The 19,953-nt window shown below is 37.6% G+C and overlaps 2 protein-coding genes across 3 annotated transcripts in view; one reads left to right on the top strand and one right to left on the bottom strand.

Moving 5' to 3' along the window:
• LOC107090276 (voltage-dependent L-type calcium channel subunit beta-4-like) overlaps nucleotides 1–7,054 on the top strand; it is a 44,295-nt gene extending 37,241 nt beyond the window's left edge. Inside the window, exon 14 of one of the 2 annotated variants that reach the window (XM_015383576.1) lies at nucleotides 3,779–7,054. In XM_015383576.1, the coding sequence (XP_015239062.1) occupies nucleotides 3,779–4,186 (408 nt within the window). In that variant the 3' untranslated portion in view covers nucleotides 4,187–7,054. The remainder of the gene's footprint in view (nucleotides 1–3,778) is intronic. The other variant, XM_015383577.1, reaches the window with a different exon arrangement.
• Nucleotides 7,055–8,604: 1,550 nt separating this feature from the next.
• On the bottom strand, nucleotides 8,605–17,350 carry ddx23 (DEAD-box helicase 23). The gene is made up of 17 exons (XM_015383579.1): nucleotides 17,205–17,350; nucleotides 15,317–15,465; nucleotides 15,048–15,167; nucleotides 14,695–14,785; nucleotides 14,462–14,527; nucleotides 14,234–14,372; nucleotides 14,021–14,154; nucleotides 12,197–12,309; nucleotides 11,970–12,113; nucleotides 11,654–11,879; nucleotides 11,411–11,556; nucleotides 11,125–11,302; nucleotides 10,514–10,756; nucleotides 10,279–10,430; nucleotides 9,616–9,724; nucleotides 9,333–9,507; nucleotides 8,605–9,247 (listed from the first exon to the last, which is right to left on the bottom strand). The coding sequence occupies exons 2-17, from the start codon at nucleotides 15,463–15,465 to the stop codon at nucleotides 9,024–9,026; spliced, it is 2,409 nt and encodes an 802-aa protein (XP_015239065.1). The 5' UTR covers nucleotides 17,205–17,350; the 3' UTR covers nucleotides 8,605–9,023.
• Nucleotides 17,351–19,953: the final 2,603 nt, after the last annotated feature.

Genomic DNA, 19,953 nt, shown 5'->3' with positions numbered 1-19,953 from the left:
GCTTATTATATCTGTGCATTGACTTTCTGTGAGCAGCAGTCTTTGGTTTGAGCACCTACTCAATTCTTTAAGTTGTATCATAAATTAAACAGAAGAGCTTTAACCAACTCAGGCTTATTTCCCTCATTTTAGAACCAGTAGCTCCATCTTTCTTTATGTATAGAAATTTAGTAAAAGTCACTTTGGACTAGGACTTTAGGACTAGGACTTTTAAAATAATGTTTTTTACACCAAAAAAACTGTTTTGAAGACATCATCTCTTTTGTTTTCACTGCCAAGAGATTAATTTGTTGAAACTAATGAGCTCCCGTTGGTTGGCATAATTTCTTCAGCAACATCTTGCAAAAACAAATTTTTAAAAATGAAACGCTATTGTTGAAGTATATACAGTAAAACATAGTGAAACAACACAACCTTATAACAATACTGAAAAAAAAGTTTGAATCAGATTGATTAAACATATAGCATTCCTGTATAATTAGCCTTTTTTTTTAAAAAGTTATAGTTTTTAGACCAATTTTTCCTTTGATTTTGTCATCTTTTTCATCACCAAATGAAGATGAAAGTTACCTCAGTGGCAGTTTTTATATAGGCCACATTGGCAGTTACCCAGGGCAGCATTCAGAGGGTGGGCTCACAAATACCAAATTACAAAGTATAACTTAAATATGTTTTTGTTTGTCTGTTTTGCTTTATATCTTATGTGTAAGTTGGTAGTCCTGGCTTACTGCTAGGAACTAGGATGTAAGCAGTGACATGTTTTCTGCAGGAATGCACTTTTTTTATCCTTATCTCAGGAGACTTCTTATATTTCAGTCGTAAAGAGGGAGCAGCAGATGGAGTGGCTCAACCAGGCTTTCATTTACATATAACCAAACTTTTTTTGAAAAAAAAAAAAAAATTTTTTAAAACCAGTTTTAGCTTCTGTTTTGCTCAAGTTTTTAAAAAGTAAAAGAAAGGCCTGATTTTGTTCTTATAAATGGATTCAGACAGAATAATCTAGTTTAAAAAGCTATTGACTTATTCAGTTGTTCCTCCTGATTACTTGATTAAAATTGCTGTAAAAATGAAAGCAATGCTCGGATGGTTTAATTCTCAGTTATTGTCTGAATTAATAAAAAAGAAAAAAAACAAAGAAATTATTTAATATAGCATTTTAACCATAATGCTATGACCACCAACAACTTTCCTAGAACCTGAATCCTGACATTTTCTCCTCTATGTTGATGATGCGCCATCATGGCGGCTCATTGTGTTTAACTTCAGAAATATAATGACAAACCTTCACTTAATGCTTCTGCACTGGTGTTGTTGTTTTTGACAATACAGCCTTATTGTTCACCACCTTCAGATAAGCTTTTTAAAATTACCATTAAACCGTTCCAGCATGGCAGTTTTTTTATTTGGTTTGGGGTTTGTGGTTTGGTGTGGGATGGAGAAACAACTGCAGTAAAATGTGTCTCTTTTAAAGTGACATTTTTGCTTGTCAGATGGGTTTTGAAGGGGATTCTGGTTGTATTTTGATCTGTCATATATCCTGTTAACGTGACTATTGTGGCACTATCATTCATGCAAACATAGGCCTCTTCAGATTTGTACAAAGAATTAAGAGGTTAACAATAATTGACCAGATTGCAATAACCTAAATTACAGTTCTTCAAATATTTCTTTCTAACTGTAAAATATGTAAATAAATTCCTAAACAAAGTACATTTATGTATTTTCAAGTCCACAATGTAGTTAAGCCCAATGCTTGCATGACTTTTTACCTGGATAAATACCTAAAGGAATCACAAATCAGGATAAAAAGAAGTTCTGATCATTTAAGATTGACTTCCTCAGATTCCTTTTAACATCCAGCATTTGTAGTTAGTTTCTTTTAACCTCACCTCTGTCTGATGTCAAAGTCTTACAAGGATTGTTCAGATTTTTTTTGAAGGGTTCTATGAAGTTGTATTTGTTATGTTTCTGCTAAGTGTTAGTCAGGGGAACACTGTGCTTTCCATAATTATTCTAATTTATAACAACTAAAAACTGAACCTTTTCCTGTCTGTGGGATACAACAATAGCAGATATAGAAATGAGCTAAACTTTAACAAGAAGCTATAAATTTGTATTTGTTTTTTTAACTTAAAACATTGTTGCTACTAAGCAAAAAATATTCAACTTTTGTTTTCTTTCATAAATCAAAGTGACAGTTTGCTTTAAAAATAAAATACAATAACACAAAACTTAACTTTATCTCTCGGAAGTGAACGTGGCAAATGAGGAAGAAACTTAAGCGTCTTTTTCACTGAAAGTGCCTGGATTTGTTCTATCCAGGTAATAGGAATCTTAGGGAATCCACCATCCTGCTTATAATTCTGAAAGACATTTATTTATATTAATCAGTCAGAAAAAAAGCAATTAGGTGGTGATAAACCAGCAAGTTCTACCCTCTACTTTGAGTGCTGTGTTTAAAAGGCTCTATTTTCTGTTGTTATTTAAACTGATATATATGTATAAATATATCTACTGACCTGATATATCACCAACTTAGAGTTATGCAGTTGATCAGTTCATTCCATTTTTAAGCAATCTAAACCCCTTAGTCATTCAGCATTTTTTATTAACCTTCATCAGGCTGGAGTCATTTCATGATTCATTTACAATAACTATTTAACGCAGAGTCACTGATTTTAAGCTGCTTTTCTTTTGTCATAATAATAACCCACTAAATCTCATATTATATATCTACAGCACTATTTTTTTTTTCAAAATGTCATTCACTAGAGTCAGTGAGTCGACGATGGGTGGACTCAAAAAAGAAATGGAAAAGGGGGAAATGACCCTGGGTAGGAAAAAAGTTGAGTTTCTGCTTGTTAGCATCACTGAGTCTTTTGGATCAAGGCTGTAAGAATATAGAAGGACAGCAAGGGCAAAAAGAAACTGGCTCTTTGCATTTCATTGTTCTATTGTTTACATCATGTCTGTGTATTCTTTAGGCTTCAATTATGCCTAACTTTATTGCATATAAAATAATACAGAAAAATTTGATTTGAATTGTAATCTTTGCACAACACTTAGCATGCAACAAGTTATGCAAAGTTTAAATTTAAAAAATGTTTTAGAAAAAAAATGTATTTGTCACTTTTGGACTTCCATACTTGAAGACAGCAGACAGTTGTAGTTTTTTGTTGTTGTTTTTTTTCAATACGTTGTTTCTGCAGGCTCCTTGTTTAACATAAACCATGCTAAAATAGATTAACAATATGCAAACAATAACTATTTGATTTATTTACAAAAAACTATATTATTTTTAAAGAGGGATATACGTATATCTTGATAGACTTGAGTCCCTGCTGATCAGGCAGGTTGGTACAGCCAGCAACCTTAGTTGCATGTTAAAACAGACATTGTTTGTCTGACTAAAAAACTTCACAGAAGCTTCTTGTAAAAGTACAAATGCCAAATATCTACAAATGTAACATGTAGCCCACAGATGTAAAGGTTTTCCAAAAAACTGTGTAAAACCAGCCATTAAGGAGATTAATGGTGGTCTGACCACTGTTAGATGTCCAATACCTGTTTGCTCCAAGTTTTCTTTACATTGGCAGAAATTCATTATAATATAAAATGTCTGCTATAGGTTAGAAAACTGTAAACCGCTAACAGCTTCACAGGACCTTTACCTCCAGAAAAATCAGAACTATTCATTGAAGCCACTTTAAAGTTTTAGTTTTCTTTTAGAAGTGTCTTTACCTTCCCTGCTTTCTTCATGACAATCTTAATTCTCTAGAACAAGAACAAGACACAACCACGAGCAGCAGTGGGCCTGGAGGCTGAGGAGGAGGAAGAGGAGGCGGCGGAGGAGGCCCACTCTCCGCTGGAGCAGGACAGTCTCATGCCATCTGATGAGGCCAGTGACTCCCTGTCCCGTGGCCACAGGGGAAGCCCATGCCACACTGGGGTAGAGGAAGATGAGGAGGAGGAGGAAGAAGAGGAGGAAGAGGATGGTTACGCCTCGCCCTGTCATAGCCGCTCATATAGGGACAGGTACCCCTCCCACCGAGGGCATCCATGCAGCGACCACAGCACCAATGGGCATGAGTCACAGGACAGGCTGCTCCAGCGTGAAGCTCAGCAAGGTCACAATCAGAGGAACAACCGCCAGCGCAGCCGCCCTTGGCCCCGAGACAACTACTAAGTTGCTAACAAGGTCCCCCCCCATGCCCTCTGACTGATGCACAGCTCCAAACGAATTATTTAATCGTAAAACATTTATTGATCATCTAACTTTATACTTTACAGTTAGTTGTTGTTAATCCTCCAATCACATATTTTATGTAAATTGAGATGAATATTACTCATCTCTTTGGGGTCAAACAATTACAGTTGAATTCAACAGGGCTATCCACCTCTACAACAGAAAGGTTTCAGGCTACCGGCTGAGTGCAGACTCAGACGTTAGCTGCTTTGCCTAAAGTTTCTCTATTGTAGGATGTCGCTTATACAGGCCTTAAAATTCCTAAGACTTTTAACTATCTTTACTATTGCATGTATAATTATTTCAAGACGATTTGCACATTACTGCAGTACAGAAGGTGAATGATCTTTATGGAATAAAATAATGTAGGAATGTCCTGTGTTTGAGCCATTTAGGGTTAATTGTAATGCATTTGATTACAATGTATATACTAAATGGGCACCTGGTTTTGTTTCATTGCTACTTTCTTTGTCTGATTTTGCGGTTATGGGCAGATATTTGTATAAAAAGCACCTCATTATGTCACCATCAATGCGGTACATTCCAGACATCTCTTGTCTTTGCTGTTACACAATCACAGACACCTCTATAAATAAAAAAAGGGCAAATAGAATGTAAATACAACCAAGGAAGGGTATGTTCAGAGTATTATATGGAACACGTTCTTTGCCAAAATGTTTGTTTACACTAATTCATTCAAATATTTCAAGCACATGCTGCTCAGCTGCAGCTCCACTACAAATCGATGCTTCACCGAATGTACGCTCGCATGCCTTTTGCACCTCCAGCACCACCTGGTTTCTCTGACCCGACCGAATGCAAGGAAATCTGATTGTAGCACGTTAACTGATTGTAGCATCCACTCTTCCCGCACAGATCGCACCCTCTGTGGGAAAACAAAACAAAAAAACGTGGTGTCATTTATGTGTATACTGCAGTTTTAAAGGCCGGTTTTTGCAAAGGAGGATCCTCAGGTGTCAAGTCCTCAGCTTCACATTACAAACTCGTTGGGCTTTTGAAGGACTCGTAGCACCCTTAGCGCCCTTGTCAGTTCTCTCCTGTGTGGGGCGACAAGAGAGCTGAGAACCTGTGACTTTTTGAGTGAAAAGCGTCAAGAATGTGTTGTTTGCATAATGCTGAGGCATTAATGTGGCGGGGGTGGTTTATTGGATTTTTTGCATGTAAAAACAATGTGCAAACAACATGTCAGCAACATATTTTTGGCCCCATTTGCCTTCCATACTGGTCAGCCTTTTCTGTTATGGAAAGCAAGAAATGCCAAAACATTTTTTTTTTTATGTATAGGCTTTACACATGCATGTCGTGTGTTAAAATAATTTTACATTGGGTACAATTTGATAAGTATTGATTATGGAGGACATATCCTGCAATAATTAAATATACATGAAGGAATAAATATGACTCCTAAATATAACCCATTGGCAAAATTATAGCTTTTATTTTCAATTTTTAATATCACTTTTTAAGTATACCTCTAATTTTAATCAGTTTGCTGCAGTTAGTGGCTTAATAATTCAAGTTAAAGGCTATTATTTTGCCAATAGATTATTTATGAGTTTTTTATTTGATGTATTTTTAATCATGGCAGGATTGGTCCTCCATAGCTATGTACCTAACACAAAAAATATATATATATTTTGACAGAAGCACATTTTTTAGGGCTCCTGGCTTTTGACGCAGAAACGGACTGATACAGTGTAAGAAAAGCCAGAAGGGACACAATCACCTGACTTTTTCAGCTTGTCAAGGCTTTACGTCGTCGTGTTTTGGCACATTCCTAACATGTTTTATTCTCATTGTTTTTGTGGGAAATTTCGTGTCATCAACGCACACAGATTGTGTTTACATGGAAACATTTCGACCTTACAGTCACAATTTTTGGCTGTCTTTGCCCTCCTTAATACCACTCTGTTTCCAGTCACCGAGCCAGTTAGACATGACTCTTACGCAGGGTCAGTGTTTACTCGTTTTACGGCTTCCACGTCACCAGTATTTATCCAGTGTTCTGTATATTAAAAATAATTTCTAAAAAATCCGCATGGTTTAAAAAAGAAAAAAATCTATGCAAGTGTTGCATGAACCTCTGGTTGTTTCTTTTTACAGTTAAGTATTTTAGTAATGCATTGGCTCTGACTTTTCTCGTCGTCTCGTAGTGATGATAGTCTTGTCTTTAGGGGCTACTCACTCCTTATTATCAAATTCCTGAAAATTTCTTTCCCTCCCGAAACACCACAGTAAGAGATTCCCCACAGTATTTGCTTGTTGCACTTTTAGGTCACTCCTCAGTAAATAGTCCCAGACCAAGACTATGACAAAATGAGTGAGTTCTGCATGTCAACAATTAGCTACTTGATTATACTTTGGCGAAATATGTTTTTTGAAGCGGACCAATTTAGCAACTAATAAACAGTTGAGGTTTTTCAATTTTGAAGCACAATTTTTACAAGGGTTCTGATTTAATTTTCTCTGTCTTATTCTGTATGCAATATGAAGCGTAACATTGAAAAACTTAAAACGCCTTAGACCATCTGGACTTCCTCTTTTGTGTGAGTAGAAAAAAAAATATTGCACTACTTTGTTTTTTTGGGATGGTTGCTTTGTAATGCAATAACTGCACTAAATATAACCATATATCCACCAGACTACCACAGCGTGCTAGCGTGACCCCAACACGCCTCTTCCCTTCTGTATATTAAAAGAGGCAGAGATGGTGGAAAAAAAAAAAGAGACCTTTTCTTGCCTGAAGCTGTATAGAATGCTTTCTATTGGAAAACAGATTTACGATGATGAGTGAAATATGAAATAAAATAAATAAACATGACTTTTATGTACTTTTAATGGTTTGAGTTTCCTTTGTTTTATAATACAAATGATAATTGATTGGTAAATTATTCTAACTGGGAAAAGAACATTTCAGATTAGCCTCAGCAAATGCAGCTAAATGCCAAGGCGTAATTCAAATAATTAAAAAAAAATGTTTTATTTTGCCTATTATATGACTTATTAATTAATAGATAGCTCTAAGTGATAAATAACTTACAGAGCAAAAGTAAAAGAAAATGCATTACGTACAGGAAATTGGAGGAGTTTATTATGGTAACAAGAATATATATATGCTATATTAATGTAAAATGGGTCCTTTCAACTTTACATGGTGGATAGATAAAATGTCTTGATCCAGTCCTGTTTTTTATAATTTACTTTAAACTTATAGGTCAAATAAAAATACCCCTTAAATCTGCCTTATAGTGATAGTTCTCATGCATCACATCTTTGAATGAGGGACAATAGGTGCAGAATCAAGTTATCTTAAAGAAAAAAAATAAACACACACACATATATGTATATATATATATATATATATATATATATATATATATATATATATATATACACACACACATATATATATATATACCTATAATTTTTTGTTGCAATATTTTTTACCAAAAATATTTAGACTAGACTTTCTAAATCATTGAAAGATCTGAAATCACTAGAAGGGTTTGTTCATATCTTAGAGGTATCAATGAGAGCAAAATGTGCTGTATGTGCCTTAGAAGTTACCACTGATCAGAACAGGATCAAAATATTGAAATTCAAACAGACGTAGCATTGCTGCTAGGTCTCAGGTTCACATCCCAGGTCTGGAGTTTTTCTGGGTGGAATTAGCTTGTTCTCTACAGGTACTCCATCTTGATCCCACAGAAGAAAAAAAAAAACTTGGGTAGGAGAGGAAATCTTGCAGGGCTGAACCGAATCCAGATGTCATGACGGGATAGATAAATGCATAAATGATCCCTGTGAGAGCCAGGTCATGAAAGTCAAAGAACCACAAACACGTTACATAACATGTAACATACGGATTCATCTTTTTATGAATCCAAAACCAGGTGTGTACATTAGCATGTGTCACAAAGAGTAAATAATTTATTTTTGCTAAACTCAATGAGGTAGGCTGTACCTATATGTCCCTTTAAAAAAAACATCACTTCTGCTTTGGCTGAGGTGTCCTTACCAATTTGCCACATTCAGATGACCTTTAGTTTCCTGGTCTCCCTAAATGACCCTTAGGTAGGAGTTAGCACGGCTGCTTCTCCAGTGTGTCTGTGCTGCGTCTTTGTGCATCCAACCTCTCAGCAAATGACTACCGGTACTAAAAATGGTCAGCAGGCCCCTCCAACAACCTTTGGAGGGTAAATAGTTGTAGATATTGATGGATTGATTAGTTTTACATCAAGTATTTTTGAGGCGTTCAGACTTTTTCCTCCAGTTTTTTTATGAACATCTTTGACCAATTATGAACTGGAACAATTCATTGTACACAAGTGACAATATTTTAATATTTTCAAGATACCTGAGAGACAAACACCAATTAATTCTTATGAAGTCACATCATAAAAATTTAATAGTCCAGCATTGAACTCCAAACATCCAAAACACAAGAAATGTACATTTAATCTGTTATTGGTCTTTTACATGTTCAGAGGATCCAGATAATGGTGACAAATGTTCACTAAAACAGCACCTACTTCTATACGCCCTCATCACTGTCAGCTATTAATCATTTGTTATTTATACAGTCCCCCTGGGTCTTCATGAAAATAAACCTAAAAAGTAAAATGTGTCTAGTCATCTCTTCCTTTTCAGATGGTCTGAAACATCACCATAGCAGGATAGGAATGGAAAAAAAAAAGAATTTACATGATGACTGGCAGAAACTTGCAGAGTCCTGTGAAAATTTTAAACTAATAAATCAGGCAAAGATGGTCTCTTCACGCCTCTTCTTTGTCAGGATAGTTCCGGGTTTGTGTTGAGCATCTGGGTGGTTTGTTAGCTCCGGAGGGCAGGTGGAGACCGGGCTCTCCAGGATGGCCTGCTTCAGATCATAGAACACTGCAGAGTCCTCTTTGGTGAGGAACGTCATGGCCACACCACTCTTACCCGCACGACCAGTACGACCAATACGATGGATGTAGTCTTTAGGAGAGATACAGAAGACTTGGTTCCTTTTCTATCGTTTTTAAAATGACTGAATATCTTTGAAAACAGCGAGGCCACTTACCTTCAATGTTCTTAGCCATGTCGTAGTTAAGGACCATAGAGACATCCTGGATATCGATACCTCGACCAGCAACGTCTGTCGCCACCAGGATGTCTTTGGCTCCAGCCTTGAGATTGGAAAGAGCAAACTCTCTCTGCTCCTGGCCTTTGCCACCATGCAGCGTGCACGCATTGTACTAAAGAAAAGCAAGAGGAACGTTTATTTTAGTGTGCATTCATGAAGTCATGTTACACCGTTGTTGTCTTTGAGAATCATTTAATTCCCATTTATTACAGTTACTCACCCCCATCTTCTCCAAGGACTTTGCCAGTACATCACAACCCTTCTTCTGGTTGACAAAGATGATGATTGGAGGCTCGAAGCCGTGCGACAACACCTCCAAAAGCTTCTTCCTGTGCGGCACAAGAAAAACAAGAAAACACTCAGCAACACTGAAGTGATTGCAGGATTATACAGGAATGAGTAACTCTAATGTAATGCGTTTTTAAGCTCTTTCACTGCTCTTAGAAATAATTTTAATGCCATGATCAAGTGCCCATGACTTTCATATATACACAGCAAAATCCATCGTCATCTTTACCATCAACAGGCTGCTGCCATGTCCCGAATTCCTTGATTTCAAAACACTTTGGTTAAAATTTGTATTTTCCCATTCTCTATCTTTTTCTCCGCCTCAAGCTTCTTTTCCGAACATACGGCATTAAAAATCAACCAGAAGCAGTTCTGTGCAAATATATCGCAATATATCTGATTGATTTCTTTAAACTCTTTTTATTCCTTTTTAAATAAAGCATTTTAAATGCCACGATAATCACATTTAATGTATTTTAATGCCAATTCAGTCCTTAATTAAAAAAATTATAGTTGAATGACTTTTAATGATTTTTATTGACCCGCGGAAACCCTGGAGTGAGATCTTGGGTTGTGGGATTGGTTTTTCTCTCACCTCTTCTCTCCCTCTGACATGAGCAGGACCTTCTGTTCCACTCTCTCATGGGGTTTTCCTGCAGAGCCGATGTACACCACAGCAGGACGCCTCAAGTAGCTCCTTGCCAGTCTCTCCACAGCCGGCGGCATGGTGGCGGTAAACATGACAGTCTGTAAAAAAATAAAAAATATCAAGAAGACACTCAGAGAATACCTGAGACCAGCTGAGGTGTGGATCAGAAATAGTCACATACTTGTCTGTATTTATGTTTCCCAGACTCAAAGTTCATTAACATTTTCTCAGGGTCCTCTGCTTCTTCAGTGTCCGGTTTCTGATTGGTCACCGGAATGTACTCCAGAATCTTCTGGACGTCGGGCTCAAAGCCCATGTCAATCATACGATCTGCCTCGTCCAGGACTACATATGTGCAGCGGCCCAGGACCAGGTAGCGGTTCTCCAGCACATCTATCAGACGACCGGGGGTAGCTATGACTATCTGATGGAAGAGGAAAAAACACAAACAAACAAATTATAAAAGCAAAATATTTGTGGCACTGGGTAAAAAAATCAAGATCTCACATCATGTCACATAAAATGCCAATTTGTCAGAACACAAACAAATACTTATTGTTGCCCCAGCTATATAAAATAAATGGTTTGTTCCACTTAATGTATTTATACTTAAGTCCAAATTTTATTTCAATGCTGAGATTATGTACTCCTGTTTAGGATAATAGATGTTTCTTTGTGGTCAAATGACAGATCTACAACCCAATTTACTTCCTTCAATTCTGACTTCAGTCACTGAACACAAGTTGTCTTTGGTACCATGTTGCATATAAGAAATAATCCTGAGTATTTCACCTCACAGCCCATCCTAAGGCGGAACCCTTGGTCTTCTCTGGAGATTCCTCCAATCACGGCCACTGTTCGGATTCCCAGGGGTTTACCAAACTTGATGGTTTCCTCTTCAATCTGCTGAGCCAACTCACGTGTTGGTGCCAGAATCACCGCATACGGACCCTGATCGGAGTCTTCGATCCTGCAACACACAGAGCAGGTGGCTGTTTTTAGACAGGAAGGACTCATAACACAGTGAGAGACGGATTAACAGGGTTACTGAACACTGATGGAAGGTTATCTGTGCTACCTGTCAATTTTTGGCAGAGTAGTAATCCAGACCAGAAGTGGAATGAGGAAAGCAGCAGTTTTACCGCTGCCTGTTTCAGCCACCCCGATGATGTCACGGTTCTGTAAGCCAATAGGAATGGCTTGCCTCTGAATTGGAGTTGGGTCCTGAAGGTTAAATTTAAGCAAAATAAGACATCAGACAGGGTTATAGACATGGAATCTAAATCTCCAAACAGGATTAAGGCAGAGCTGTCCATTATACCTTATAGCCGCATTTGTCGATGACTTCCAGGATGTGTGCAGGGAGTGAGTACTCCTTCCAGTTCCTGATGGGGTTGGGGATCTTCCCTCCCTTGGTGGTGATACTGTAGTCCTCCCTAAAGATTCGCCAGTCTCTGTCTGTCATCTCATCCAGCTTCTTCTGAGACCAGTGCCTGTCGTCCCAGCGCTGCTTAGCCTCCTTCTTACGCACCTTCTTTAATCTTGTCCTGAGTGGAAGACAAGGTTCAAATCCCTCAACGGAAAAAAAGGAAAGTCTTACCATTGACCCTGATGGCTTTTCACATCACCATACTCACTCTTCCTGCTCCTTCTCTTCCAGTGTGCGTCTCTTTTCCATCAGATCGCCGTAGAAACGCGACTGCTCTCTTTTCTGCTGCTTTAAATCTATACCAGCAATGAAGCCCCGCCCATAAAGCTGCACCTGATGTTTCTCTTTGTAGCTGCAGAGAGAAATGTATATCTAATTATCAAACTTGGATAAAGATTTAAAGACCAATTAAGAACAACTTGGTGATAAACTTACATAGGGTTGTAATCAACTGAAGTGTCTTCAGAAGCATCCCACTCAAACACGAACTTCCTGTCGTTGAGGTGACGGGTTCTCCGACGTTTTTTGATTCCTCCCAGATATCGCTCCTGTATTCAAATCAGTTTAGTTCAAAAACACCACTATATACGCCGATTGTCATATTTTTAGTTCAGATTCCATAAAAATAACAATCTCACAAAGTCATTTGAAATAAAACGTTTCATGACAAAAAGTATTTTGGGTAATGATGAGTGAGAATTCAATTGGAAATTCTGAATTACTTTTTAAATTTTTTTTCATTAAAGGTATATTTATACTAGGGGTGGAACGGTTCACAAAATCCATGGTTTGGTTCGATTCACGGTTTCGTGGTCACGGTTTTCGGTTCGGTATATGTTGATTGTTACACCAAAATCCCATAAAAATTAATGAAATTAATGAAAAAAAAAAAATTAATCAATTGAAATTATTTTTCATGATCCACGGAAACCCTGGATCATTTGCTGCTTTGAATTTAATCATCTCACGCATGCCCTCTACGATCTCCAAGGAACTGAGAGCGGAGCGGACGGGAGCCACAGTGGAGGCTGTATGCTTTGCTTTGTGCAGGCGTTCTGGAGCGCAGCGGAGTGCTGACAGAGTATGTGGGATTTCGGGGTTAGCATGACATGTTGGTCGTGTTGCTGTTAGCATAAACAAAACGTGTTGCACAATGCTTGCACACTGTTGCACTTTTATCCACAACTTTCTTTCCGCCGTCATCGTAGGTCACTAAATGCAAAGTGGTCCAAAACAGAGGACCTATAAAGTGCTGCTGGCGCATCTTCCAACTCCTGTTCTTTCCCACTCGCCATTCCCACACAATTCTCCACAACAACTGATTTTTTTCTGCTACACCCGACTAAGCTGCTTCGCTTCTTCTTCTTGTTTACTGCTGGTGGTTGGCTTTGGTCGCAGTACCGCCACCTTCTGCTCTGGAGTGTAAACGCTTCGCCTATGAGAAAAAGGAGCAGCGCATGACCCGAACACAACACACGCGAACCGAACCGAGACAGTCGAACCGAACGGTTCGGACGGTTTTCATCAACAGTTCCATCCCTAATTTATACCTATATATATTTCCAGGTAGATTGGTAAATAAGTGGTCCTCTTAATTGTCAATCATTCTGGTGATATCTTTACGTAAGGCGGTTCTACATGCTCACCCTGTTAGCCATCTTTTTCTGCACATGCGCACTTTCAGCCATATAGCTGTGGTGAGCTACGGTTTCAGCTGGTTATAGAAGCTCACCTTTGTCACTGCGGTCCTTTGAAAATGGCAGAGTTTTGTAAGAGAAAAAGGGTCTACGAAGAGTATGAGAAGAAAAGGCCTCAGAAGAGGCAGATATATCCCAGAATGCTTTGCATGGAGAGCAAAGGGATTGCTGTCACAGAGGCCCATTGTCGCTACCCGACAGCAATTAATAGCAAAGATGTTAATAGCAAAGATGGCACCGTGCGATGGAGGCAAAGTCACGTGACCAACAGGGCAAAAAGCAGTAATCACCTGTCCAAACGGTCAGTTAACCGAGTTTGCTATAAAGCCCACTATATAATCCCCTCTGTATGTAGACACAGAAGGCTTGTAAGAGCTAAGAGAACAGCACATTTTTAACAGGACGTGCACGGGGAGAAATGGGCTCATGCATGCTTTTGCACATCCAGTTCTTTGAAAAAATCCTCCACAATACCTTTAAGATCCAATATTAAGTTTTTATCTAATATATATATATATATTTTTTTTTTATTTAGGGACCCTTTAGGTTGCTTGAAAATAACCTTGATGGCATGAAGTTCCTTGCTCTTGTCTTTCTCCTCCCTGAGCTTTTGTCGTCCATCATCTTCATCATTTCCATTGTTCTCACGCTCCATTCGCTCCCTGCGCTCTCGTCTCTCCCTTTCTTGGGGATCCTCTGAAAGGAAACAAAACAACAGGTATTAAAAACATCTCCAGACTATTAAAATATTCAAGATAAAACATAAAATACACACCTAGCATTTTTCTCCCAAGGTCCTGAAACATCCTCCTTTTCTTCCTTTCCTCTTCAATCATCCTCTTCTTTTCTTCCACTTGCTGCTCTCTACGCTTTATAGCCTCAGCTTCGCGTTCTGCTCGGGAGAGAAACTTGGGCTAAAAAATAAAATAAAAGAAAAAATATCATGACAATTTTAAGAACACTGAAGTTTGAAAAGAAAATGAATATGAAAGAAAATGCTCACTTTTGCTTCGGCTTCTTCCTCTGCCTTTTTCTTGGCCAGAAGCTCTTCCAAAGAGAGTGGCTGGACCTAAAACATGCAGAAAAATGTAAACTGGTGGAACACATTCTCAAAGGATACTATTTCTACTAGAAAAACTATATTCTAAGTTACGGAGGTTAAAATTTCTCCCATAAACCAGTGGTAATTTATGATCCATAAAGATGATAAAGAATAATAAAAGTGCTACAGAATACCTTCTCTTTCTTCTTCTTCTCATCTTCTTCTTCCTCTGTTTTTATATCCTTCTCCTTTTTTATCTTGCTATCCCTTGACTTTGGTGACAGACTTGTAAGGAAACAGCAGCAAAAGAAAGTTATACATACTGTACAGTATACAATAATTATTAAAATCATATGCTCACCGTAAACAATCATATTGAATTAAACCAGATGTGGTAATTTTAGCAGATTTTTGTCAGGGTTGGGAGTTTTCTTTTTAATAACTTTATGTGTTATCTTACATTTTTAAGTAAATATGCTGCTTAAGATATTGCTACCATTTGTTCCTTAAGTATCATGATCATGTTATTGTTTGACATTTTCAGTACCTTGATCTCTTGCTGCGATCTTTGTCACGGCGATGGCTGTCTCTGTCCTTGCGACTCCTCTCTCTGTCTTTGTCTCTGTCCCGCTCCTTGTCTCTCTCCTTGTCTTTCATGCGACGATCCCTTTTTAGTTATAACACAAATTAACAGCCTAACTTAAAACTGTGGACCGGCACAATCCATTTCACAGGTACACAGAGGTGAAATTGCTTAATTCAATAATCCTGCCAAGTTTGTTTTTTTTGTTTCTGGTGCGTTTCCGTTTAAGCTACCTTTCTGGAGATTTGGAGCGGTTTCGTTCACGGGAGCGATGCCGTTTGCGAGAAGGTGATCCTCTGCGATCTCGTGAACGGCTGCGCTTCCTCTCGCGCTCTTTGGTCCCTGATGAGTCACCATCCTTCTTGTCTGTGTCAGCTGCCATCTGCAAATGTTGAAATGCACAACATCATTAGTAAAGATTTTATACATTACACACATCTTAGTTATTGCTTCCAGTGTACCTTTAAAACAGAAATATTAATAGCCTAGAAAAAGTCACTGATTCAAAACCACTTAAGTTTTCTGTCACACATTTGCTGCAGTATGTTTTTTTTTCTTAGTAAACGTCATAAGTACTCAGGTTGTATTGCAGCAGTGTGCAACGAAATGCATTAAAGTCAGCACTGGCTACCACAAGAAGATAGACAGCAAATTGTTGGAGGAAGAAGGTTGCCCTGCGTGCGTTACAACAACGGCAGATAGAGGAAGCAACACAACTGATGGTGGAGCATCTGCAGGAGCACCAGCTAGAGCTATTGCCTAAATTCAAGTTTCAAGTTTGTCTTGAAATGAACAATCTACCTTTAGCATTACGCATTAGTAAAACAAATACCACCATGTTAGTGAGGCGACTGATTGATGACTGTTCTGGTCACAATTTCTCTCTATCTGATTAGTTTTAAGTGCAGGATTACCAATCTGAATCTCTTCTTGGGTGAAGCTGCAGATTCTGTGTACCTACTTACCTACATACTTATATATCTGCTACCTCTTTTTGCATGTAATGATTTGAATATAGGTGCCAAAAATCATAAGCATTAATAAGCATTTAATGGGAATTGAGAGCCTGCAATGGAAAGAATTTTCAGCATGATAATAATAAATAAATTAAAGTTAACAATAACTACAGAGTTTATGGCAAAAATCAGCGCACAATTCAGCAAGAATTTCTTTCTATTCCCCTTCCTTTAATTCAGCCTTTGATTATGATTCCATAAAAACGTTAATTTTCTTACTTTTTTGCTTAGTTTTATAGTACAATCAGAATTTCATACTGACTCATATCTACCTGGAAACCTTTCAGCACATAGAAAACCCTTCCTTAGATCACATACAGAAATAAAGGTGGTCAGTAAATCAGGCAATATGTTTGAACAGCATCCAGGCCTGAGCAGTGCTGGAACAATAAACATTGATTTGTATTTATTCTCAAAGCTGTGTTGCTATGAAAGTTATGGCAAATAACATCTAGCGTGTTCTTGTTGGCCACTGGCTAACGTCAGCTTAGCAGACCTATTCAGTTTAATATTTAAACGTAATATTAACATTCATATTAAAAAATTAAATACAAAAACTATTTGCTACCTCTAAGAAAGTAAAGGCAGGGAAAATGTAAATGTATAAAATGGTTGCACAATAACTAAAGTTCTAAAATCATTAATCTCACATATAGAGAAATGTTTATGCGCGGTTCTGACATTTTTTTTAATTGCATTTAATCATTTTCCGTTTTCTTCCTCAATTTATGACCGATACTAAAAGATTGACCAAGTTTAAAGATGTATCCCTTACTAAAGTCCACACTTTAACAGTTTCGCAGAAAACCTTACAGGAGCGCAGATAAAAATGGAAAAATTGTTACTAAATGACATCGAGTGTGGCATAACCAGCTACCACGATAATATCTTCTGATTTCTACAAGCAGTAAAATATGGGTGTCATGAACTACTTTAATCATAATATCACCATCTACATAAAAACGAGTCGGAATCATAATGGGCAAAATATGTTAGTTTTACTTTTTGCTAAAAGAAAGCTAGCCCTCAGAATATAGCTAGCAAAAAGCTAAAAGACGATGCAGTTTATTTTTACCCCAAAAACTAAATAACAAGAATACGTTACCTTTAGCAGTGAGTAGGAAGTTAAAACAACTCGATTATCTAAGCCCTTATTTTCTTAAACTGACGTTTTTTTTAGTTTGTCAACAAATTGGTAGCGAACTATCAACGATTCAAGGGGAAGCCATGATGCTCGACAGGAGCATAACGAGCAAGGCCTTCTGGGATATGAAGTCCTAGTGGAGGTTTAAAAGTCGAATTTTTTATTCTAAAAACTACATTTCCCATTATAGTGCAGAAGTCTGACGAGGACCCTAGTTGTTTAGCACACGGACTCCTAAATGCCTTACTAAAAAGATCTGGCGCGATATTGAGATCCTTTTAAATCAATCAGGGCCTTTGCGATTATAGTAACCAATTCTTCTTATGTGGAATATTTAGGCTTGCAGTTTTCTGTTATTTAAGTAAGAGTTCAATCTAACAGTTATTTCGTATCATCTAAAATATTATCAGTAAATTCACACTCTTATAAACAATTGCTTGAACTCAAATACAATAAACATCTACTACACACTTTGATTCAATTGTAAATGGCTGGAACATGTAAAAAAAAAAAGATTAAACTCATAGTCAGCAATGTTACTGAGGAGATATGATAGAAGCACACAACATTTTTTGTTTGAAAACTGTTAATATTTATTGGATTGATCACTGCTATAAGAGGGACATATAATGTCTATGGTTCTGACAATCATCTAAAACGGCATAAGCACTATATATTGTAGTGGCCTCTATAGTGAATAGGGCAGTTGACAGTTATTCCATGAGTAAAATGATAATAAAAGCAGCTTATTAAAATGATTAAAATAGTAACTCATCTCAATTAGACAGGGTTTATGAATTAGCCTACTGCAAATTCCACATCTGTTCATAATTATACTAACAGTTCCCAATATTGTATTTTTTTTTACATTTGACGGTGTTTTTGCTAGTGGGACAAGAGAATGACGCCATCCTCTTGTTTCCGTGGTAAATTAAACGCAACTTGTCATTTTGGCCAGCAGGTGGCGACAAAAACTTACAAGTTTACACTTCTTTCTTTCTTTCTTTCTTTCTTTCTTTCTTTCTTTCTTTCTTTCTTTCTTTCTTTCTTTCTTTCTTTCTTTCTTTCTTTCTTTCTTTCTTTCTTTCTCTCTTTCTTTCTCTCTTTCTTTCTTTCTTTCTTTCTTTCTTTCTTTCTTTCTTTCTTTCTTTAATATAGAGTGTTCCACATACCCCTACATTTACTGAAAGTAGCCTGTATGTCTGCATGGCCTTCTATCAAACAGTGCTATCACAGGTCCCATGCTAGAGTGGGTTCATTATAATCTGAGGTTTTCCACAACAGACAGAGCAATTTTACCGATGTTGAGAGGAGACAAGGTTGGGGGACACTTTCATCTTCACAGTGTTTAGCAGATAGTTCTAGGTGGTTCTTTACCAGAGAACCAACAGCAGAACTTATGCAGACTCATTGTCGTGGATCAGAGACAGCTGAGTTTCACAGACATTCACCTAATGCTTGAAAAAAATTATTTAGACCAGTAGCCATGATGATGGGATTTAGCTGTCTGCTCAGTAATAGGCCACAATACAAACACCCTCCTTTCCGGATTCAAATTCAACAAGGGATGTCTCAAAAGAGTAGTTTTTTTGTTTTGTTTGTTTCTGGTACTATAAAGCAGTGTCTTCTGTTTTTGGAGGGATTTTTCTGACTTCACCATCAAATTTAGAAATGTTTGTATCAAAGTGAGGACATTTTGCTGGTCCTGACTTCCTTTTTTGCTAACAGGTTTTGGACTAAGGTGTGAATTGGGTTTAGGTTAAGGTTAGGTTAGGTATACATTAGTAATGGTTAAATTTTGGGTTATTGTAAAGGTTAGGGCATAGAAAGGGTTAAAAATGACTGAAAATAAATGAAGGTCGACACATGGTCCTCACTACATATAGCAAGATGCGAATGTGTGTGTGTGTGCATATACAAGCTACTGCGTGTAGATGAAAGACTTGTTAGATGCTGCCTTGCATGAGTCCGGATTGGCTCATTTACTGATTCATATTCTGGACGTTCCTCTCCTTCCATCGTCAGATCAAAGGAGATTTAGGGAGCCCCTCTGAAGGTGAACTGATTCAGTGGAGCGGGATCTAGATTTATGTTGAAAATCAACTAGCACATAAAAATTGCTGGAGTTGAAAAACAATGCACAAGTAAGAAGGTAGAATTTACAGCTTATTCTTAGTCCCATGTACTGTATCTCTCCTAATTTTAAAAGACAAGTGCAGTGGTGCAAATAATATCTATATTTCATTACTTTGTGACTCTTAATCTGAGTAGACACATGTAATGGTATAACAATATCTCTGTGGCATAGTAAACACATGCAACAGAAAGAGCAATATATTTGTTTTCCTCTTAGTTGTTCTTTAGGGCAATGAATATTTGCCTGGCTGCAAAACTAAATTTGGTCCAAGCTTCAGCTTTTAGAAAGATGCTGGAAGTTTAAGCTCCAAACTAAATGTAGTCATTTTTTCGTTGTAAACTTCCAAAGCTGTGGCCTTTGATCAGATAGAACAAAGCCATGCTAAATGTTTCCATCCATCCATCCATACATACATAATTCATCCATTCTTCCATCCATCCATAATCCATCCATCCATCCATCCATCCATCCATCCATCCATAATCCATCCATAATCCATCCATCCATCCATCCATCCATCCATCCATCCATCCATCCATCCATCCATCCATCCATCCATCCATCCATCCATCC

The sequence above is a fragment of the Cyprinodon variegatus genome, unplaced genomic scaffold, assembly GCF_000732505.1.
Source record: "Cyprinodon variegatus isolate N-32 unplaced genomic scaffold, C_variegatus-1.0 Scaffold287, whole genome shotgun sequence".
NCBI lineage: Eukaryota > Metazoa > Chordata > Actinopteri > Cyprinodontiformes > Cyprinodontidae > Cyprinodon > Cyprinodon variegatus.
This window is presented reverse-complemented; position numbering and strand designations above follow the sequence as displayed.